The 23,622-nt window shown below is 40.5% G+C and overlaps 1 protein-coding gene and 1 non-coding gene across 3 annotated transcripts in view; both read right to left on the bottom strand.

Moving 5' to 3' along the window:
- The window catches only part of AP1G1 (adaptor related protein complex 1 subunit gamma 1), a 35,860-nt gene that overhangs the window by 6,704 nt on the left and 5,534 nt on the right, over window positions 1–23,622 (bottom strand). For both annotated transcript variants that reach the window (XM_050978936.1, XM_018914772.3), the window contains exons 2-17: window positions 19,675–19,878; window positions 15,386–15,510; window positions 13,104–13,245; window positions 11,808–11,904; window positions 10,917–10,993; window positions 8,500–8,595; window positions 7,953–8,033; window positions 7,610–7,708; window positions 7,149–7,204; window positions 6,617–6,730; window positions 3,412–3,552; window positions 3,060–3,114; window positions 1,840–1,962; window positions 1,439–1,528; window positions 808–935; window positions 136–240 (exon numbers count right to left, since the gene is read on the bottom strand). In XM_050978936.1, coding sequence (XP_050834893.1) covers window positions 136–240; window positions 808–935; window positions 1,439–1,528; window positions 1,840–1,962; window positions 3,060–3,114; window positions 3,412–3,552; window positions 6,617–6,730; window positions 7,149–7,204; window positions 7,610–7,708; window positions 7,953–8,033; window positions 8,500–8,595; window positions 10,917–10,993; window positions 11,808–11,904; window positions 13,104–13,245; window positions 15,386–15,510; window positions 19,675–19,875 — 1,730 coding nt within the window. In that variant the 5' untranslated portion in view covers window positions 19,876–19,878. The remainder of the gene's footprint in view (window positions 1–135; window positions 241–807; window positions 936–1,438; window positions 1,529–1,839; window positions 1,963–3,059; window positions 3,115–3,411; window positions 3,553–6,616; window positions 6,731–7,148; window positions 7,205–7,609; window positions 7,709–7,952; window positions 8,034–8,499; window positions 8,596–10,916; window positions 10,994–11,807; window positions 11,905–13,103; window positions 13,246–15,385; window positions 15,511–19,674; window positions 19,879–23,622) is intronic.
- On the bottom strand, window positions 5,105–5,191 carry LOC115484080 (small nucleolar RNA SNORD71). Its single transcript, XR_003944812.1, has one exon. It is a non-coding gene; the product is annotated as a small nucleolar RNA SNORD71 (small nucleolar RNA).

Genomic DNA, 23,622 nt, shown 5'->3' with positions numbered 1-23,622 from the left:
TGTAGAAGAGGAGGGATTCTAGGTCCTCTGTAACCTTAACAAAAATCACCGAAGTTCTCCCAACACATTGTCATCCACAGGAGATCAGAGCAGACAATGATCCTTCTCAAAGACCCAATCTCTATCAGCACTTACCTCATGTGATCATATTTCTTGAAAAGTGCATTATATTCCACAGCTCTCTGCTGTAGCTCCACATCAATGCTGCTGCCGTAGATGGAAACGACCTTCTTAATGCGACTATTGGGGGCAAGGGAAAACGAACACACCATGGAATTAGCAGCAATAAGCAAGAGATTAGCATGTGTCATCCTGAAGATGCTACTGAGTTTCTGTTCAACAGGAGTCCACATAACTCAGGTAAAACAGCAGTAACCATGTAACATCCATATATGAACTGTCCCCTCACAAAAGCATCAGCAGGTGATTAATACACCACCTTAGGATATACCATAAAAAAGCTCAACTACACACACTAAGAAGTGTCCAACAGGAAACAAGGCTATTTTTCTCTCCATCATCCAAAAAAGGAAAGAGAAAGAACAGTCCACTGAAATTAAGTTTTCAAGAAACAGCAACATGGATCAAGTGCCCACACAGCAGAGGGCATCCCTAGAGAAAACAGTACCCACAGCTGACATCTTCCACCCTGTGAGCAAAGGAGGACTGTAAAAGTCAACAAGTAACATGATGACTCTTGTAAATCACAGAAGGAGAATGTGTTCAAGGAATACTCCTACTGAAGACAACTGACATCAGTGTATTTGCAACAAAGCCCTATGCAGTGTAGCACCAAAGGGAACTCACTTGACAGTGCAGGTGAACCTTGTGGAAAGCTTCATGATGGCAGTGAGAGCATAGCCTCGTGTCACAGATGCAGACATATTAGATATCAGGACGCTTTCTAAAATATCAAGAACTTCATCCTCTGTTACCTGAAAAGGTACAGTGAGGTTAGGCTAAGACAGAGAGGAGCTTACAGCAAGCCTTCCAGTCCATACTGTAAAAACCTGTCTCTTGCCTAATGGCCATGTCACACTCTTCTGCAATTCTGAGCCTGTAACATTATGTTCAGAGTGTAAGAGACATGCATCCAGGTGAAGATCTTATGGTATGAGTTTTAAAATACAGTTCCTGTTTCAGACATTGAAGAGCAGGTTTATCACTGAAATACACTAAGACACTAGCAGATTTCTTCCAAATCAGTTGGCACTGAAACCAACCAGACACTATTCTGCCAAGTTGTAGCAACACTCCACACATCCAGTATTTACACAGTCCATGCCTACAGCAGGGGAAGGAGATTCCTGTCCAGGGTCCATTACCATCATGGACATCAGCACTAGGGAACTGCTGAAAGCACTCCCTTCACCTAGCCAGCATCAAGTGGGTCCAGCCTCAGCCAGGTGTCCAGCTGCAGTTCTCTCCCAAGGTATACCTGTATTGGTTCCTCCTCTTCACACTGACCAGACACCAGAAGATCTCCATACTCTCCTATGCACCAGGAGGCAACTTGTACCAGGGGTTGCTGTTGGAAGAAAAACCAGAGAAGGCTAAGAGATAAATGGCTGCCTGCATAATAAATTAAACCATCCACATTTCCAGGAGCAAGCTTAGCCTTCCGCAGCAGAAGAAAGAGGAATATCTGATTCGATCAAGAATTCTGTAAGAGAATTGGAGAAACCAAAAAGAATATGAACTTATAGAAGACATGCCTGCTCAGCAGCCTCTCCCTTGGAGCCAGACAATGTGATGTTGGCTTTCCCTGAGATGCTTAGTAAACGTGCATAATTATTGCAGTACAACAAAGAAACTGAAGTCAGCTGCATTTGGTTTTACCTGGGAATAATCTCCGAGGATGGCTTTGTAGAGTCTCTGCACAGTGTAGGCATGCATCTCCACACTATTAGTTATTAACTGGATCAGATTTGGAACAGCATCATCACGAACATAACTTCCTGCCTGCAAGAACAATTGTTAGGTTTTATTATGGACCTTATTAAGTTACGCTCAGCAGCTGTGATACCCTTCACAAAACCACCTGATGCATCTGGAAATTTAAAAAAAAAAAAAAAAAAAAAAAAAAATCAACCCTTTCATCCACGAGCACTTTGAGCTCACTTTGAGCACCCTCAGGGGGGCAGAAGTACAGGACCGCACATTTACCAACAAATGAAACTACACTCAGAGAAATCCACACTACAGATACCCTGAAACTGCAACAGGATAGAGTACAGAAATGAATACAACTTTATGAATGGTTTATCTAGCAGACAAGAAAAGGCAATTACTTTACTGGAGAAAGTAATCTGAGAGCAATTCTCACAGCCAACCTTCCAACAGAAATTAATTCTCACTTCAGACGAATCTACTTCTCTCTGTTTCAAGGTGACAAAAGAGCATCCCAGCCAGACCAACTTTTTGCTGAACTTCTCAAATTTGAGAACTCATACTGATAAATCTCTTCCCACTCCCTTGCCTCACAGAACACACAGCCTACCCCAAGTTACCAAGATCTCTTCCCTTGTTGCCAAAGCACTGCTCCAGCTCCACCTCAGCTGTGATGTTTATAGATACATTCAAATAGATAAAGAGCAATAATTAAACCCAAAGAAGGTGAACTAGAAGGCTGTTGACACAGTTTCATTAACAAGTTTTGATAAACTCAGCTTGGAGTAATTCCAAGAAACTCCTTCACCCCCTTTCTCTTTGCAAGTCACTTCAGGCTGCCTTCATTCTCCTCTGAAAGGACTGTATATTGGAATCAGACAGTACAAGAGCTGTCCTTAGAAGCTAGCGTGATTACTGCAGTAGAAACACTGCTACACACTGTTACTCTTGTGTGTTTCTGAAATAGTACAGTTCTTCTAAAAAAATCACTCAGTGATCCCAGGCAGCCAGTCAGAAATATGCAAACTCAGTAAATCTGACTATCATCTCCATGTATTTTAGCACTTGTTACCTGCCAGCCTTTAGAACCATCTCCAACTTGATGGTAACTTCCTCCAGAATTAAGAAAATTTTATGTAGTCACACACGAGAGAGGCAATTTCACTTACCGTTGTTAAGACTCTCATAATTGTGTCTATGTGCCAGCGCTTGGAAGGAGCATATCTGACAAAATAAAGAAAACAAGTTATTGCTCTAACTGCCAGTCTTCAACACCAGAAGGAAACCCAGCATCATCAGAATCCCCCCCTTCCAGTTACTTCCTGGCCCACTGCTTCGTGAGGAAGGACACCAATACTGAGGGAGGGCTACAACTGACAAACCACACATAAATCAGCAAATGGAGAAGAAATGAATCAACACATTCTCTCTTGGGAACAAGCAGGGAGAAAAACAACACACTAGGTGCTCACAATCCCGAGGATGTACCAAAAATTATTAGCAAGTAAAACAACGCCATACTTTTCAGCTGCAAGAAATATTCCAGATGCACAGTCTGCTTTGAACTCTGGTTCACAAGAATCTAGGAAATACAGTAACTCCTTCATCATTCCACGGACATTGTTCCCATTAACAAGAGCGAAACTCAGTTCCATCGCACGCCTAGGGCAAGAGACAGAAAACCAATCAAGTAACTCCACCTAGTGAAGGAAGTAAAAAAACCTGAAACCCAGGGACAGAAACGCAGTTAATTTTTAATTAAGTAGAGATCAATCCTGTGAGAACAGCCTTCCACATTTAATGTGTAGTATTTTTTTGTTCATAGGCAGACCAATATCCCCTCTACAAAAAATTAGGGTGTGAGTGGGGCTATGGGGTGCTCTAGAAAAATCAATCCATATGTTAAAGATAGCTTAAGGCTAGCAATATCTTTCAGCAGCCTGACTCCAACAGGATTAAAGTCTGACTGTCCAAGTGTAATTGAATACTGGTCATTTCTGACACACAACTGTAACAATGAAAGCATGCCACAGTATATTTTCTCCACCTTCAGGGATCCAGAACAGACCTGTTTCCAGTTCCATATATTAGAGATTCAAACACAGTAGAGATTTAACATATTAACTGAGAAGCTTTACTGTATCCAGCTGGATAAACTGGATATAGTAAAGCTTCTTATACAGTAGCATAAGATTTCCAGAACCCAAAGTTACCCTGGTATTGTTCATTCCTCCTCACCACAGACATGCTGACACCACAACTAGTCAGAGTACTAGCTCCTTCCTATGCCTTTTTGTGCTCATTGAGAGCTCAGAGGCTACTCCCAGACCCTTCTACTTGAAGCTTCTGTAGTTGACTTTAGCACAGATCTCCCATTCTCCTGCTATTTTTTTGAAGACTACTAACTTGAAATGTGATTGATTTCTGCACAACTTTGCAACAGCTGTATTCAATTGCATTAAAACAGGCCTGCTAAAGAACCCTGAGTGAATTTTAATATGGTATTGGGCATACACTGTTTCTTCTCAAGAATTTGAGAACATCTAGACAGCACTACTTCTCTACATTTTCTTAGTTATTATTGTAATAAGGATTTTTACAGAATAGTGAATTGTAAATGCGTTACTTGGCTTCTTACCCAGTGAGTAGCCAGGAACTGAAAAAATACAGAGACGTTCAGAATTAGGTTGGAAATACCAAACTAAACTGCGACCTTTTAACATTTAAATCTGTTTTTAGCTGATGATCTACACCATTACTAGAACTGTTTCCATCCTTCCAACTAGTTCCCAACTCCCTTCCACCTGTCCCTCCTGGGTTACAAGTTTTCCATGCTTATGTTTAAAATTTCAGTCACTTTACAGCAGATATACCAATACTACAGCTGTGCAGGAATACAATGCTGTCTTCATACCAGGCATTTATCTCAGCACATATTGCTTACCTTCAGTCATATTACATGTTTCATTTCTGTCACAAAGCTCCTAATCATGCTGTTTAATCAAATCAAGCAGGAAAAAAGACTTTAAATGGCAAACCCATTCTGAATTACACTACGGGGACCAAATATGAACTGCACCAGTTACAAGATGATGAGCAGAGGCCATGCTTCAGATAACCAAAATCAGATTTCATGTCTTTCCCTCAAGTCCTTGAAGCTTGCTGCCTGGGGACTCTAACATACATCCAGTCAATATAATGCTTCAATGAAGACAGTGCATTGTCAGCAGCACGAGTGTCAGCATGGCAACATTGTGCTCTGCTGATGGATCACTCAAAGGCTTCATCCTCCAACAGCACTCAGACATGAAGCTCAGTTGTTTGTAGCATACCTGTGTTTTCCTAGCAGGCGCCAATAAAATGTTTTTGTTGCCTTCCACCCAAAATCTAGATAAGACTCTGCTGTTCCACAACCAAGCCCCATGCTGCCTCTGACACCAAACAGCAATGGCAGCCTGACTTGCTCAGCATTTAAGATACAAATTTGTGGTTTGGGATAGATTGCAACTGAAAAAAAAAGAGATTACATGATACCCAGTACATGCCCAGTACAAGAGATTACATGATACCCAGCAGTTAAAAGTAAGTTTCAGAAGCAAGACAAATCCAATTTCTTTCCTGTTTTACACATATTATTCTGAGAAGAGCTGTTAAAAAAATCTACAGCTGATTTAAAGATGACTATCAGAAGGAGGATCTATAGTGTATCTAATCAGTTTGAGTAGATGGAGAAGAAGAGGTTGAACAATTCTGAAGGTATATTCCCAACATGAGTGCTCAGTGGAATTCTGGCCCGTAGCAGAGAGATTCTAAGAAATGCAACAGGAAAAATGCTGCTGTCCCCAACACTGCATGCTGTATACTGCACTGAGCCCAGACCTTTCTTTGCAACCCAGTTACAGAAAGAATAATGAGGAGGAGGAGAGTTCTGAAATAAAGAACAAGGAATCAAGAGGCTGAAAGACTCAAGTTTAGACGAGCATCCTTCCACATATTCTGGACAAAGTGAGACCAAATAGCTCAAGAATTTCCATAAGTGACAGAAACAGGAAAGAGTTACTACTATGAGTAAAAGGAACATAACTGAAGTAATGAGAATAATCTGGAGGAAATTAAGCCGGAGTACAAGACAAAGTATTTCTTCGGTGAGAGGTAAGGTTGCAAGCTTTCCCAATGCCCAGAGAAGCAGAAACATGCCACTACTTAAATGACAAATGAACACCAAGAATGATTAAAGGATGTGGTTCATACACAAATTGTTTCAGCAATCAAGTTAAGTCTGAATTCTACCACTCTCATGATACCTCTAAGAATACATTATTTGGATGACTTAACACTGCTCCAAGACAACATGGCGCTGCCCATTCATCTGGGAATGGGAAAGAAAATCAATGTGGAGCACATCAGAGTAGCTTTGGTCATCATCATAGTGCACAGAAGTTTTCCATCTTGCTGAGAGCACACAAATCTAATCTTCACTGATTAATCTGCATTCTGGCAAAATTCAGGCAAACAGAATTTTTTTTTCCCCATGAAACATAACAGGAGCTTTCCAAAGAAGGTGGAAGTACATCTTCATGATCTTGTTTGAATTATGGAACCATATTATTCCTTCATAGTAGTCTCACTTACAGTTCCCCAGGATTATTGTCATTTTCCCTTATGCTCCGCTTGCTTTTCACAGACTGTCAACCTCAAGAGTCTATTTCACTGATAATCTGATTACCTTTTAATGGAGACATCCAGATCCTTCAGGCAGTCCACAATGGTGCTTCGGTGCCGCTGTACTGCATTATGGTCTGTCTGCACAGTTTTCAACAATGACGTCAAAGCTACATATCTGCAAACAGGATGTAAAGTCATGAGTAGCGGACAGCAGCCACTTTAATGTCTATTCACAGACTCTGCCCCCTTGCCCCAAACCTAGTCTTATCTTGCAACAGAATAGGATTCTCTTGCACTCGGTAATGAATGGAAATCCTGTAGGGGACTTCCTGACCTATCTTCACAGGTGAACTACCACACTAAATTGCAGCATGCCTCCAATTTATCAACTAAGAAGGGCAGGGCCACAGATAAGATTTGCATAGAGAAAAGAATGCACCAAGAAAAAAAGCAAGCTCAACAGCCACACTAACCCCAAGAGCAGTGATCCCAACATGGTCTCCTGGAAAGCTTTACTTCAGCGTCATCTTTGTGTAATTGCTTCTTGCACATTTTAAATTGGGTGTTGTCAAAACACACTTTGTACAACTTACCTAATATTTTTGTCGTTGTTTAATAAGAAACGGCCTAGGATGTTAATGGCTAAGACCTGCAGAAAGAGTTAGGGAAGATCAGTGATCTAAAAGGGCTGCTGGTTATCATTTTATGATGACTTCAAAGGCAACATGTCAAAACTAGCATTGCAGTTCTTAGCCAAAAAGAGCGCTAGAAGCTGCCTAAGCAGAGGAAATGCTAAGGGATGCATCACAGGATCTCACTTGCACTCAGGACACGCACTCTACAGGAAATTTTGCCTTTTAATTTTTGTTATTTTAAAAAACTCAAACACCCCCTCTCTCCCAAAACAAACACCCTTCCTGCAAAGGTTACACACTTATCTAGAGTCAGACGCAGAGCTGTGTTACGGTGAAATAACCTTGCTTCATGTCTTCCACACAAATTGCTCTAATACAATCCTAGGAAAAAAACAAAGGCCATAGCAAAGGCAACTTACTCTCAGGCCACTCTCAGATTTTATATCCATAATAGTCAGCACGGTTTCATAGAGAATGGCATTTCCCACATTTTTACTTGTTTCTGTATTAGTGGCAACCTGGAGAAAGGAAACAAAATAACTTCAATGCATTCAAAGCAGATACCCTTTGTGCTGCTCTGCAGAACAGGCAGCAAAAATAACCAACCCCTACAAAACAGCATCACACTTGTGAATATGCATCTCTTTCAACAAAATTTCACTCAGCATGGCAAGCAGCTGTATCCTCACTAGTGCTGCAGAACCTAAATTATTAAGAAACCAAGAGAAAGTTTAAACCAATCATCAACCTTGCAGACCTTACCTGTGCAAGTATATCATTCATTGCTTCACTAGAATCATCATCATTTCTCCCTAAAATTCTTAGTAACCGCAGGATTCGTACCTATTTTATAAAACAAAGCAAAGAAAAGCTTGGATGGCAGTGTTTGACATGGGGTCGTAGTGGCCAAAAAGCAAAAGAAGCTGCTGATTTCTCTTTTTACTCTTTAGCAAAATGCTTATGCCAGGTAAGAACGTTATCAACAAAACCAGGCTTCTGCTGCGCTAATTTTCTTCCCACTAGCCAGAACTGTTGAGAGTCCCCTCTCTACCAGGCACAGCCTTCCAAAATCAATACTTGCTGCTTCTCTCTTTTGTCACATAACGATAAAGCACTACAAGTGCTGGTTAAACAAAGGCAGGTGTCTTTCACTAGGGCAGATGAGCAGCATTTGCACAATCAGCTCAAAGGAAGACCAAAGAAGCCTTAAAATCAACACAGGTGTGGCAGTAACCACCTCATCACACCAAAGGCTCAAAATACAGTCCTAGAATTAAAGCTATCAGTCACTGTTTGCATCAGTTCTTACCTGCAAAAAGGGGTCACTGATCCCAGACACATCATGCTCTGGTGAATATCCAGACATGATAAGGTTCTTCAGAATACGAACTAATTGGGGAACAAGCTGTGAAGAAGAGAGTTGTCCTATTAGGGTACTATTGTTTCCCTGACCCCAGCTTTGAAGCACAGGTCCAAGAACAAATCTTGTATTTGAAAGAAAGTCAGTCTTTGGATTCTTCCACAAAGTTCAACCTGAATACCTAGAGCTGATGCTGCATGAATACTTACAGCTTGGCTAAGACACAACTAGAAACAGTTAAGCTGGGACCAGAGCACCCTATTGCGTCTGCAAAGTAGTAAATCTACATTTGTGATATAGTGTAAGAAGAAAACCACCCTAGTTTCTCTGTCATCTCCTTTTGTTCCTACCTTTGCTCTTCAGGAACTACGAACTCCTCTGAAAACATGCATTTCATAAAACACACTAAATTAACCCTGAACTTCCTGCGTCTGCCTTAAAGAGGAAACGAAGGGTGCTGCAACATCTTCCCTCCAGACATAGTAACAGACAAGTGAAGCATTCCTGGAATCCTTATTCATGTTTGCTTTGCCTTCCAACATGCATGAATTATCAGGACTGAGGACAGAACAAAGGGAAACATTACAGCCATGGGGATTGGTTGAGGGCCACCACCCCCCCACCACCTTCTGGAAAACGAATTACACCCATGAAGACTAACAGCACTGCAGCAGGACTGGGGAGCTCCTTGCAGCACAGAAAGCCTTTACAGCCTCTTACAGGCACTCAACTGTTTGTCCTGCTCCCTGCTCCTTTCTGGGAATCACCCAAAGTTGCCCCATGATTCAGACAAAACACAAAGTCCAGTTTGTGGTAAGAAGAAAGCCCAGGGCTACAACTTGCACAGGCGCGGGCAAAAAAAAAAAAAAAAAAAAAAAAAAAAAAAAAAAAAAAAAAAAAAAAAAACCAAAAAACCAAAAAAAAAACCCAAAAAACCAAAAAACAAAACAAACAAACAAAAAAAAAACTAAGTATTCCTCAAGTGAGGGAAGGCTTGAGGAAAGCAGGCTGATGTTCACACCAGGCTACAAATGAGATTCAGGGCTGCCTGTAGAGGTTTAGTGACAAGACCAGCACACAAAGAGCATTAGACAAGTACAGATGATCTAAGCATGTGGCATCAATCACAACTGTGTCATTCAGAGGCACTGCTTCGCAAGGGACAAACATCTATAGATTCAAGGCAAACATGCATCATCTAGAAAAATTAACTCTTACCTTTTCATTCTAACTCAGCAGGATTCCAAACAGACAAAAGGGACAAAACAGACGAAGCAAGCATTAGGGATAGGTCCATGTTATACCAGTCACAGCAAAACAACTATAAGAAACAGCTAGAAAGAATGCCCCTAGTAACAAAATTTTGTGCACTCAGCTCCTCTCTTTTCCCACAACTATCACATTAACCAAACAATTAGTAGGTAGCAGGGATAGTACCTGCAAAATGAACCTCATCTGACTTTTTTTCCTGCATTGACATTTACAATCAAGGCAAGGGAAGATGCATGCCAAAATGCTAAGATGCACCAAAGAATGTACAGCTTTAAATCCCTAATGATATAGATAAGTCAAGGAAGAAAGTAAATGGGCAAAAAGTAAAAGTAAATGCAAATAAACAAACACCTTTAGGACTTCAGAGGAGCAAATGGCTTGCTCTGTTCTACCAGCTTTGCTCAATTTCTCCTTCTTTGATCAAGAATTTAAAATGACAATCCAGGCAATTTTCAGGTGCTCTTCTATTTCACCTGCTCTTCAGGTGCTCTATGTAGTCTTTTACATGGCAATAATACAGCAATTTATAGCAAACAACATAAGGAACTCAGGAGGATGACTGGAAGCAAACACACCTAGCCAGAGGAGGAAGAGTGACATTGACTCTCAAACCCTTAAATTAAAATGGAAAATTGTGTAGCATAGTATGCATCAGGCACGAGGTATCTATACAACCAGAATTTGGATCGGTTTTTGAACTGAGTGCATATAACTGTGTGACTGTGGTTAAGGCAGTCAGGTGTTGGTATAAGCTTCAGTTTTTCACCTAACACTCTATGCTTACTTCATTTGTGATTCCAGTGTCATCATGCAATTAGATAGAAGGAGTGAGGAAAAACCTAAGGGACCATCAAAGACAACTTTAACTCTAGGATGACTTTTATACTGCACAATCTTAAGACTGATTGTTTGCAACTTAATCTCAAACTGAAGAGGATTAGGCCTGGATACACATGAAATTCCCACATTTAATGATTTTTTTAAAAAAAATTAGCAAACAGACAATATCATTAAATTCCTCACCCAAACAATTGTAAGGATATTACTAGAAGGCCATGACTATTAACTTTGCAATATTACCAGTTCACACTTACCTTTCTAAAGTGTGCAAGCATGTCTGGGCTCCTCTCGCACATCTCTGTAAGGAGGACAACTGATGTGTGAAGAACACCTAAAGGTGAGGGAGGGGGAAAAGAAAAATGTATCTCCATTTAACATCATTCCACTGGCTCTAGACATTTGATAAACATCACAAGAAAACAACAGGAAATAATTTAAAAATATTCTTGAATTCAATATTTCGTATCTAGCACTAAAGGTACTTGTGCTTGGAGCTGTGTCCAAGGAAAAGCAGATAGCAATGTACTCCTGTCTTAAAGCTGCAATTAAAGGCCAAGGCAGGAGATAAACTGGATTTGGTCTGCAGAAACTTGCATACTAAACATACAGTAATGGTCACAGTTGGGCTACTGACCTCTAAGGTCTCTTCTAAATCCAATTCTATGATTATATACAAACGTAAGACTCCAGAAGGACAGCATGTGTTAATTGCATTGTGGGTGTCAAGTTCCTTACACTTCCTGATTATCGTTGCCTAGCTGACCTTATGTCACAAGGCCTGAGAACTCCATTTAAAGAAAGACTACACAAAAATAATACCTCCAAACCTAAGAAGCCACTTCCTCAGAGTCACTTTAAGCAGTGTACAGGATAAAAATTAAACTTTCCCATTTCACCCACTCTGAAGTGTATCAAACACGAAAGAGTTCCTTTTGTCCCCTATGCCATGTGAAAGTCCTGTTGACTAGCAGAGTCATACATATCTCTTCCTTCTAAGTGACATTTGCATTCACTGTGTAGAAATGGAAAGAACCCAGTCATACAAATACACCTCTGAAGTGCCCTCCAAATAAAAGGCTTAGGTAGCAAGTGCAGTATCCTCTAGAGAATGGGCTAGCCTTGCTAAGTACACTCTCAGCGATTACCGTGGTTCTTCTCGTTCAGCAAGTTTTTGGTGGCCGGCAGGAACATCTCCATAAGTTCAGGCACCTTCCTGATGACATGAACAGCGCACAGTGCTGCCTGGATAGGAAAAACACTTTTTAGTACACACTGCAATGACAACAATACCTGCTTTGGGACTATCTAGCACAGTGGAAGCTATAACAATCTTCATGATAAACAAAGGCTTGGCACATTTTTCCATCTCTCTATTAAAAGTGTTACTCAACAGCATTCCAGAAGAGAATTCAATAATGGGAGAGCACTGAACTACAAACTAATACTCCCCCTAGCAATGGTTCATTTTTATGTTATTCACATAAGAAGTGCTATTATCTGCAAAGCAGCTCTGTCTTTAATAAGGCTACTTCAGCCTCTCTTCCTCTTGCTGGAAAGGAGATAATGCATTGGAAACAAATAATTAAACGTACTGTACAATTATGGCTTATTTACTTTCCCTCCTTCCCGAGAAAACAACTTCTTCCTGCAGGTGATGGGTGCTATGAGAAACAAAACTACATTTCCAGGGTTTTTTGAAAAAACACATGCTTATTTCTTCTACGATGAAGAAGCAACAGAAGACACTATTCCTTGCAACTCCCTGAAAATCAAGTGTCTCTTTCCAGAACACAGCAACACCTCCTAGCATTGCTTTCTCTCCAAACTCTCTCTAGTTCCAGTACTAGACAAAGAAGTAACAATGCATCTCTTCCTAAATCTTACTGCTTTGCACACATCAAGACTTATCAATAAATAAACCTAAAAGAATAGGGGCAATCACACTTCACTGATGCTACGGCACATTTGCTGCAGAAATGAGACAATTTATAAGTGCTTGTCCATTTCAAGACCTTAACCCTTCTAGTTCTCATACTACTGTTACCATCATCAACAGAAGTCATCCAATAGATTCAAATATTCTGATTCCAGCCTGCACTGTTAATAACCAGAGTCTTCCCTTATGTGAGAAGGTAAACTAAAATGGTGACCAGAATTTTGAGGCTAATGTCCATGAGGGGGCAAGCATTCACACTACCACCGATAACATTATGGGGAGCAATAGAAGCAACTGCCTCGCCAAGAGGACGCTTGCTTATCTTTCAGAGGCTTACATACATTCCTGCTATTAACAGCCAGGGAGTTAGGAGCTCTGTCTTGCACACTGGGGAAATATTCACTCAGTGTGATCTCAGTCATCTAGTATTCCAGATATTAGCAAGGTGATCAATTAATCTTGCCTTTTAATCCATAACAAAGTATTCAAAAGTTTCCTGAAGTACCTTCTTCCTAAGATAGGAATTGGAAGTTTTGAGGAGCTTTTCCACCTCTCCTGCAAGGTCTCTGCACATTTCTGAGGAGCCCATGCAGCCAAGAGTACAAAGTGCCAGCCCCTGCACATACTGCGTGCTGTGATTAAGGTCACTGTAAAGGAGAACAAAAAAGTCAATCAGCATGCACACACAGAAATTGAACACACAAAAAAAGGGCATCTACAGCTAGAGTAATCTATCCTGCAACACATGGCCCAGAAGAACTTTCTGGATTCACAGCTCTGTGGGAGCATGACTTGGGAGCAATGGAAGCTTTGAGTGCATGTACCACAGGGTTTGCTACTAATTCTACTTTGAATCCTCAATTAAAAAGATAAAATACTTGGTTTAACTATCAGGTTAACCTGTCAGGATATCCAGGGATTGAGCTGAGAAGAGGGAAGACTAGACAGAATTCCTTTTAAAATGGTTTTAGCTTTGGAACTTGCATGCAAAGTACAGACCAGCAGTGACACTGTGGGCTGTCCCAGTTTAAAGATGTTCTACAACAGATTTTAGCTTCTACATTTACAAATCAAACAGTATAGAAAAATCTGTGTAAAAATATTCTCTATCCTGACCAAAACCCACAAGCCCCACCACTCACACACCTTAAAAATAATTCATACAAGATTTCTGTTTAGCAATTTTTCCTATTCATATGCCTAAGGAAGTTGTGAAAAGTGGTCCCTAAGAAGCTTAACTACCTAACAGGAGATGCTATTCCTGAGGCTAGCTACAATGTCACACTAAGCACAAGACAACATAGCTTCTACATGGCAATTCCAACAGCCTTGAAAATTAAATTCTACACCACCTTTCCATCTGTGTTTGGTACTAAGGTTGCCGCAGCACCCAGGATTTAATGCTGAAGAAAGTAAAAAATACAGCTAATGGCTTGGGAGGCAACAGGAGCTGGGGCCTGCAAGATGGAAGAGCTGGAGAAAGAAGTGGTTCTGAACCAAACATGCAAGAGGCGCGGAATGGCAAGACAGTATCCTGGTTGTAACGTGAAGCAGTTATGGCAACATGCAGAGGAAGGAACAGATAGCACATGCTACTAAATAGGTTGTTTTTTTTATTTTCTTCCTTTAACAACTCTTTGGCAGCTATATAAAGCTGTGTGTATCACAAGCACGTGCTTTAAGAGGTTGCTTTCCCTTTCATCTCAAAAATCTTGGTCTTGCTATGAAACAGTGAAAAACAATGCCATAAATAAAGCTTTTAATGTCTAGATAAAAGCAAGACACAATGGCAGATACAGAAGCTGAAGGAGAAAGCAATATACAACCCAGGAGACGGTGGGAAGCTGTCCACCATTTTTACTCAGCTTCAGTCTGACCCATTTCCAGTTCAAACTCACTACAGCCTTACCAAATTCACTGTAGCACAATCAAAAGAGGTGTTAACCTGCACCCTGGTTCTAATGGAAGCAACTCACAGGTACTGCATTTCAATGAAAGATCTTTAGACAAAAATCTTGTTTCCTGGATGCTAGGTTCAAAGTCAGCAGATCCTCAGGCCCACAGTTTTGTCAAGTTTCTTTTAAAGCACTTTGAGGCCACAGCCTAATTGAAGATCAATACTTTACTTGCTAGTATCTGAGAGACTTATGTGCTAATAGTACATAATATAATAAAAACAGGTACACCACACACAACCTTTGGGTAGGTCAACCAGAACCCAGCTGTTCCATACCTGCTCCAATCCATTTTGAAAAGAAAACACACTCATTGTCACCCACTAAACTATGATGTAAGAAAGTCCCACTTTAACATTGCTTTGCTGAGGGAAGTATTAAAAAAATTGTAATTCCCATCCCCTCTTGTCTGATTTCAGCAAAATGACAGCACATCCTAAGCTGCTGCCTTGCTTCCAATGAAAACCATGCATCAGGACCATTAGACCGTAAAAAGAAAGCAAGATACATAGCCTTGTTCCCTGACAACTCTTCAGAGCTTGCCAGCAGAAGCAAACAAACACACACAGGACATGTGTTGCTTGTTACATATGCCTCTTCAAAACCAGTGAAATTTTATATTCTGTTCCCACCAAAGAAGCTAGACAGGATGGCTCAATACAGAGCACTACTACGACAGCCTTATTGTGGTCAACAGCATACAACAATTTCAAGGCACCAGTTTTCTAACACAAAGGAAAGACCCTAAAGTACTCTAAGTATCACTGTCAGAAGGATACTTTCTGATACTGAAATCTCAAATCATGGTTTGATGGAGAGGTGGTACCCTTACTTCTTGATGCAATTGGTCATAAGAAGATGAACATCCTGTCTCTCATCCAGCAGCAACATGGCACCTAAATACCCAATGCGCTTGTCTGTGAATTTCTGAGACGCAATAAGCTTGAGGCACTCCAACTGGAAAAAAAAAGGAAAAAAGAAGAAAAAAAAAAGACATAATTAGCTTGAAAACTACTTCTTAGCTAGAGAAGAAACAGTTTGAATTTTGATGCGTAGTAACATATGTATCTCAGAGTGCACTTTTAAAGGTCTATTCGGTTTCCAGCGGGTGATGTGGAAAACCAAGAAAGATTAAATGATCTGCCCAAAGTTCCAACAAGCCAGCAGGAAGGTCATTAGCAGCTCTGGTGCCTTGAAGTGGCCAGACACTGTTGGTCTTCCATGACCTCAGATATACCATATATGTTGGTTAATGTCAGACCACAAAAGTAAATGATAGTACATTGATAGAGAGGAAAGATACATCAGCAAACACAAAATAGTAAAGATCTGGAAATCTAGATCATGTGTCATGTTTGATATGCACATAAAACTTTTTAACTAAACTTATAAAGTTCCATTTATCTACTAGGAAGAGGATCAATGCTCTGTAAGCTGCCAAAACAAGAACATGTAGTGATAGGACAAGGGGTCATGACTTTAAATGGAAAAAGGGGCAAGTTTAGGTCTGATACTAGGAAGAAATTCTTGTCTGTGAGCATGGTGAGGCCCTGGCACAGTCTGCCCAGAGAAGCTGTGGCTGCCCCTGGATCCCTCAAAGTGTTCAAGGCTAGGCTGGACCAGTGTTGGAACAACCTGGACTAGCAGGCGTCCTTGACCATGGCAGCTGGAATTAGATGACCTTTCAACCCAAACCATTCTAGGATTCTACGACTGTAAAACCAGGTTGTGTTTATTATGATCTGTACCTAACTTGCTATCTAGGCAAAAAGTAGATTGTCAGAGATAGTTAAGTTTTTGCGCTTCTCTGTAATCTCTGGAACACCAGACGTTTACTAAAATCATGCACATTCCAGTCACTAGAAGTTTCCCTTTCCCCCGTAGCAATGGCAACTGTGATCAAGAGCACAAAAGAGATTCCCAGGACAACACACATAGTTTCCACCTGCACTCAGCTATTCTAAAATTTAATTGCCAGCTCATTTTTACATTTGACACTTTGAAAAACAAATACCATCTACCACAGAGATATTCTGACATTACAATGCACTAAAATAGTTTTCTGTAATAGATAACTAATCAACTATAATCTATGTCTACTTTCTTGACAGGGAAGTAGAGCTCTATCCCTAACAAACTATTTCTCTTAAGTCTCCTTTACTAGTTGGGGCAGCAAATAAGCATACACAATAGTCTGAGGAGGGGTCAGACAGAGCTGGCAACAGATCCATAGCAAAGGGAGCACACACAGGCAAAGATACAAGGTGTCAGGAAAAGGGACTCATGGCTCCAGCTAGAAAGAAGCTCGAACAGGGCAACAGACACAGGTGAGATACAAGAAATGCACACATCAACAAGAGTAAAGCTGCACAGTTGGTTAAGAAAATTAAAGTTGAAGTGCCAGAGAAAGAAAGTGCTATGGCCTAGTCCCAGTCCTGCAAGCTCTCATGACCATGTGGCATTAGAACACGCACTCAGCTGTTGATGCTGCTGTCCTATGTCAAAGTCCAGCTAGTGCAAGGAGGACAAATCAGTAAGAAAAGGCTTGAAAGAGATTGACTTCAGTCTGCAAGATTAAATGGGATGAAAACCTCGAATAAACACCTCTGAACAATAAGGCCAGTCCTCTGCAAAGATAACTGCATTTGCCCAAATGCCTGAGATCAGCCACAGATGACGTACAGAACACTAGATATCAAGCTCTCGTGTTTCCAGTGCTTTCTGTAAGAGAATAATGCACCTCTGAAACAACCTTCTTTCCTGGGTTTACAAGATACTTACACAATCCTATGCAAAAACGCAACATAAAATTGATGACACCTAAGCTACAGAGTAAGAACCAATGAAGGGAGAAGCTGAATGACTGAGGAAGAGCATAAGAAAACTGATGACTGCAACAGATACTCTGAGAGACATTTCTAGTACTTCTGAATTTAAAATATATTAGTGAAATTTACCCCATGAAAGGCTGATGAGATCTTGCTTCATTTGTATAGAAGCACATGCAAACTAGATTCATGCACAGCAATACTAAGAAACATGATCAGCTGAAGCTCATCACTAGGTGTAATTAGTGGAAAAAATCTTGATACTGTTAAATCCATTTCATTCAGAGGAACAATTAAAATCTGCTACATCACTACTGTAACGGATACTACCGGCATGTAACCAGACTACAACTGACTCAAATGTTACTGACATAGCCACTCTTCCAACTGGAATTTTTTCTCAAATAGAAACAATGACAATAATAAAGTTATCTGACCATTTGTCCAGGCTGTCCAACGACTTCTAAACTTGCACAAACAGCCTTTTTCCCTACATCCCTAAACCAGGACAACATGCTCAGAAGACATCATGCCATCCAGTGCATATCAGCATGCACTGGCTAAAGACAGTGCTCATTCTCATACTTGTGTACAAGGTATCCCAGGTCAAAGCTGAGGAGCCCTGGGTTGGATAGAAGTACATCAACCACTCACTCCTGGTTACCCACACTGTTAGCTGCAGTCTGCTTACAGCTTTAAGAGAGACTGTAACACCACTTGTGGCTCTCCTGTTTTTCAGCAAAACATCTTCCCTGCATATTTATCCTATCACTCTCAGAAGCTTACTACTCCTATACAACAGTAGCACCTTGAAAGATTCCCTCCAGTGATAAGTGTTAAGGACATGCAGAGGTCTCTAACTCACTCTCTTGCAGAATACTTGTTAAAACCCTTTTCAGCATTAGGCCCTATGCCCTCCTAAAAATGCAGCTGATAAATTACAAGAGAACTAAGGGCATTGAATGAATAAGGGCACATTCTGACTATTCTCTAAATAGTCAGAATAGATGCTTCTTTTCAAGATGTAGCAAGCCTGGCAATAACAGATACTAAACAATCTGCTTTAGCTTTCTTTCACTAACGGTGAATTTACCATTACTAACCAAAGCAGAAACTGAAAATTTCTGCTTTAGTTAGTAATGGTAAATCAGTAAATTTACTTAGTAATGGTAAATTAAATCATTAAACTAAATGGCAAATTATAATCTTCCTTGGATGGGATTAAGTACTTGACCATCAAGATAGAAGAATGAAATTTAAATTGTGCTCTTAACATGGGCCAAACATTGAAATTCTAGATGACACTTTTGTAACACTTTTCATTATTCTTAAGGCTCCAACATAATTAAATTTTGTGACAACAAGTTTCCCTCTGGGACCAGAGAGCCTGGCTAGGAAAAGCATTAAGAACAGAACAATACACAACTTCACTTACTCTTTTCAAAAACTCTTTATCCGTGGAGAAGAATTCAATAATATAGAAGTAAGATGAAGCACTTCATATGTATAACAGAGCCCAAACTCACTAATCCTAACAATCTGCAATTTGATTTCACTGGTTTGAGCTTACTGTTTCAGTGAGACATATGGTAAATTCAATCACAAATGGATAAACACATAAGACATGAAGCTACTTGAAGGGATACTACCATTTGACTGATTTAAGCTTTACTGAAGACCTAGGTTAGATTACTACTAACAGGACACTTACTGACTTCTGAGCAAAAGAAGAACAGGACACTTACTGACTTCTGACTATGCCCCTAAGACTAAACAAAGCTAACCTGAGGGACACCTTGTAGATCAAGAGCTTCCATCTTCCTGTCTCCCTTTCCGAAAATTTCTGTCAAAAATAGCACATCAAAAATAAGCCAAGAGATGGAAAACTTGCACCTGCACTCTCTGTGTCATCTCACTAAGATGGGGATAAGGAATATGGTATTTTTCAGAGACAGAACTCCAAAGTCCTATTTTGATCCAATCTAAAAGCATCCCTATGTCTTGGACTGTGGTTTAAGCACTACTGCTCTGCAGAAACATGGATGGTGAGGAGGAGACGGTACGGCAAAAGCAGATTAACCTCAATTTTCAAAACAAAATATGTAAGCCCCAAACAGCAAATCTCACTAACAAAGTCTAAACTAACATAGGTTCAGAACATAAGTGAAAACAGACCTCCAAACATCCCGAAGGACAGCAGAACTGCACCTAGGAATGCTCTGAACAAGTTAATGTGCCCAAAACACAGAAGACAAACTGGCTTATGCACAGAAGGCACCAAATTTTAACCTACCTGTCCAAAATGTGCAGGATATCCCAGCATGTGCATATACAGTAGCTTTGCCACGTTTCTGCATCGGTATGTGTTATCTTCCTCTCGGAAGGATGACCGGATAGCAGCACATTCTTTTTGGATCATCTCACGCTCTTCTGCCTGGGTTCTTGCTGTCCGGATGGTCCGGATCAACTCCCGTAGTCTGATGGGGGCTGGCATCCTCTGAGAGAAGAAAGAGGTCTGTAAAACTTTTACTGTCTCTAAAGGCTTCATAATAGTCTCCCACTTCCATGTATTCTTTTTTCTTTCTTACTCTACAATTATGGAAGTAAAAGAATGAAGAAAACGTAGGCTACCTCAGTAGCATGGCTAAGAGTAAACTTGGGAACCCAAGGACTTCACTGTAACTCACATCTGCTCTTCCAGAACATTAGAAATGGGAATTACTCCAATTTGAGCCAGCTGTCAAATGAACATAACATGGCTCCCTACCTGAAACAGGCAGAAACAACACTCTGCAAGGTACTCTCATATTCACATCATCTGCCTCTCTCCAGAAAAGCTAGGCTCCAAAGAGAAATTATTTCAGAATCGTGACAGCTTGGGACAGAAATCCTCTACAAAACACAACTCTGTTTAACAACTTGCACAAGTTTTCATCCAAGTGTTTCAGATGGCCACACTTCAAAAATCCTGCCAACTTGTGCCATGCCCACTTCCTTCTTAGAAGTGTGGAAGTCAGCAGAAAAGCAAACAGAAGAGCAGTCTTAGGTGTGTGGATATTTCAGAGAATCCTGCTTCAAATATAAATAATCTGGTTTACATCATCCTTTTATTACACCCCAATTAGAACAACCTTTTCTGAAACAAACAAGCCTGTGACATTACTGTCTGGCGGTAGGGGTATGAAAGGTGTATACAAGAACACTCAGAGTTGTTTCACCTCATCAGATGGAATACCCATGGAGCTATCTGACTCACAGAGCAATTTAGTCTGCCAAGTTCCTGTTAAGAGGAAAGTTGCCCTCAAACAGAAACCAAACTTTAGGATTTATGTTCAACAGTTGAACTTTTTAGTTCATGTTCACCAAAGCAGACTTCCGGGGAGCTCAGACTATACAAACATCTTTACAGCCCTCTTTCACCCATGCCAGCTTGGGAACAGAACTGAGCCCTTCTGATAAGGTATCAGACCAACTTGTAAGAAGTTGCCATGTCAGTCTGCTGCAAATTTTGTCTGGGTCACCATTCTCCCTGAATACTGTGTCCTACAGTTTAAGCATTGCCCTATCAGAAAAAGATGTGCATTCAGGTGCTGCACTAATTGGCCGACATGATGCCTCTGAACAGAGAGGCTGGGACACAGAGCTAACAGGGGACTTCTTTGCTGGCAGAAAAGCAGAGAAAGGTGCATGTACAAGTAAAGGTGGCCTTACAGTAAGCCAGACAAAGGCAGCTCCGAGTCTTGATTACTAACTCATACATACACTAGGCCTCCTCAGTCAAACCATGTAGACTCCTCATATTTAAGTTCCCCACCTTCATACTTTAAAAAGCTTGAATTTACAGAGACACAAAGCATTCCGTTTTGAAAGTGGAAGAGTAGAGATATTCTTCCTGCATAAGGAAACTCTGTCCCAAAATGCTGACATATGTAGGATCAAGACTATTGGACACATTAATCTTTACTCTTGCCCTGTCTCTCCATGTGAATTCACAACACTTCCTCACATTAGTGTGATATGAATAAATTAAGAGTTGCTATGCACTCATGCTACACTAACAAGCATAACAGAAACAGTCACAGAGAAGTAAGAAATCCATCTCCAGAGCAAGCCCTTCCATGACCATTTGCTGCCATGCCTGCATGTAATACAGTTCTACATCCTCTCTCAAGGGGAAGAAAACCAATATGCTGTATGTAGCACTTAAGGGGTAGATGTAATATTGATGTATTTATATAAAATGCCTTCTATTTTTTTTACCTCACTATTATTTTCCTGAAATTTGGTAGCACTCTGTAAAGCTTTGATTGCAGGAAAGTGCTCAGCTTGTGTTTTTCACAACAGTATTGAAAACGCAAAAATCTCTTTCCTGGGTGGCAACTGTCCACGTTAAGAGCAGAATTTTTAAGCCTAGACTCATCTACTACACACACATACCACATAATTCTAAACTGATTTTGATAAGCCACGTTCTTGTTGGAAAATTGGGCAGAAGTTACAAAGATAAAAGTGCTACTGCAGAAATATTCCTCTGCAGCCCATAGGCAATAATTTCATAATCACTAAGATCCCTCATGTGCAGGCTCACACTGAAAAAGGTGAGTCCAGTCCTTCCACTGTGTTCACACTGGCATTCCAGGCACAGTGCACCAACCTGCGCATGCAATAAACAGCTTGCCCCCTTCCTCCCGAAAGCAGTCCCCAGAACATTAGTCTGCCTTGTGCACAGACAGGCAGCAGTGAGAACATGCGGGTTTGGGAGATCTCAGATGGACTGAAAAAGAGGTGAAAGATGAATGAATCCACACTTATGCTACGGCTCTGTACCCTAATTAAGCTTATCTACAACATTGCTGTTCCTGAGAAGATAAGCAGTGGCTACTACTAGTCTAGCTATTACAACCATGACCGACTCCTTTATTTTAAAGGATGTGCTCTTCACAAAGTTTTTGAAACACTAATACATAACCTGCAAACAAACTGAGGTTTGCCAACAAATTGTTTTGATACCGTAAGCTGTTTTGTTCTCACTCTATATTTGAAGGTTTATAAACTGCTGAACACTGACATCTGCAGTCTGTGACTTGTACAAGCCCACTCCTTTCCTTGCCAGTGGACCAAAAACTTTCTGTACGTATGCCCAAGGAAGGCTTCAGCATCTTAACTTTGGCCCCAGACAACAGAAAATAAAAGGAAATACTGCATAAATAGTTCTCTTCAATGGAAAAACAGAATTCAACAACGTTACTATATATGTGAAGTACAGCTTTTTATGAATACTTTTTTTTCATCCTTCTCCAGTGTTTAGGCAAGACTTCCTCTCTCACCAAGAAGCCAGGTATAATGACAACAAACATCATTCAGATATTGAAAAAAGTGAATAGTCAGTATTTACAAATGCCGTTGCATAAATAAAAAATTAGCAAGGCACACTGTAAAGGTTATTTTTTCTCCTCACTTCACAATCATAGGAAAGCAAGCAGAACCAGCACTTCAGAAAGCAAGGATTGATGAGTAAGACCAATTTCTGAGGTTTCCTGCCATTCTCACTTGTGTAACAACTAACACAGTTACACAGACAGTCTAACCAGAAGGACTAAGAGCAACTTTATCTCACACACACACTCCCTGCCTGAAGAGAACTGAAAAATTCAGACCTGCTCTGATGGAGGATTACAAAAGGACAAAAGACAGAGCTGTGATTTATTTTCCGATATTCAGAAAAGAGACTCCTAGCCTTGTGTTGCAACTACATATTTTTTTTAGTCAATATCAAATCTTTCAGCTTCTAATATACCTTTGAATCCATCCCATACAAAAGGTTTTGCACCCATCTGTGTAAAATAGCATCTTCCCCTCACAAATCACCTTACATGTTTATCCTTGAGGCTTGAGCTCTTCTTGTGTACACTCCTTCAGTATTTCAATACAATGTAATTACCATGCAATGTAGCACATTGTGTTTTCTTCCCCTCCACAAGAAAATGTTCTCTTAACATCAAAAATTCTTGCATCAGGTACCTGCTCTTTGCCTTCAGTGACTTTAAGATTCTTCTGCATGCCAATACATTGGAAATCTTACCAGTTTTGGGTTTCAGACATTTGAAGTATGCGTAAGCAGTAGTTACTGCAGATGAGAAGAAACTTTGGACAGGAGAACACTTAAATTCAGAAACACTACCAAAGAGATTAACGCTTACCTAGTCTCAGCAATTCCGAAGCCCATTTTAATGCCAACAGA

This window comes from Serinus canaria, chromosome 11 (genome assembly GCF_022539315.1).
Source record: "Serinus canaria isolate serCan28SL12 chromosome 11, serCan2020, whole genome shotgun sequence".
NCBI classification, from domain to species: Eukaryota; Metazoa; Chordata; class Aves; order Passeriformes; family Fringillidae; genus Serinus; species Serinus canaria.
Note: the sequence above shows the minus strand (reverse complement) of the source record. Positions and strands in the feature narration are given on the sequence as shown.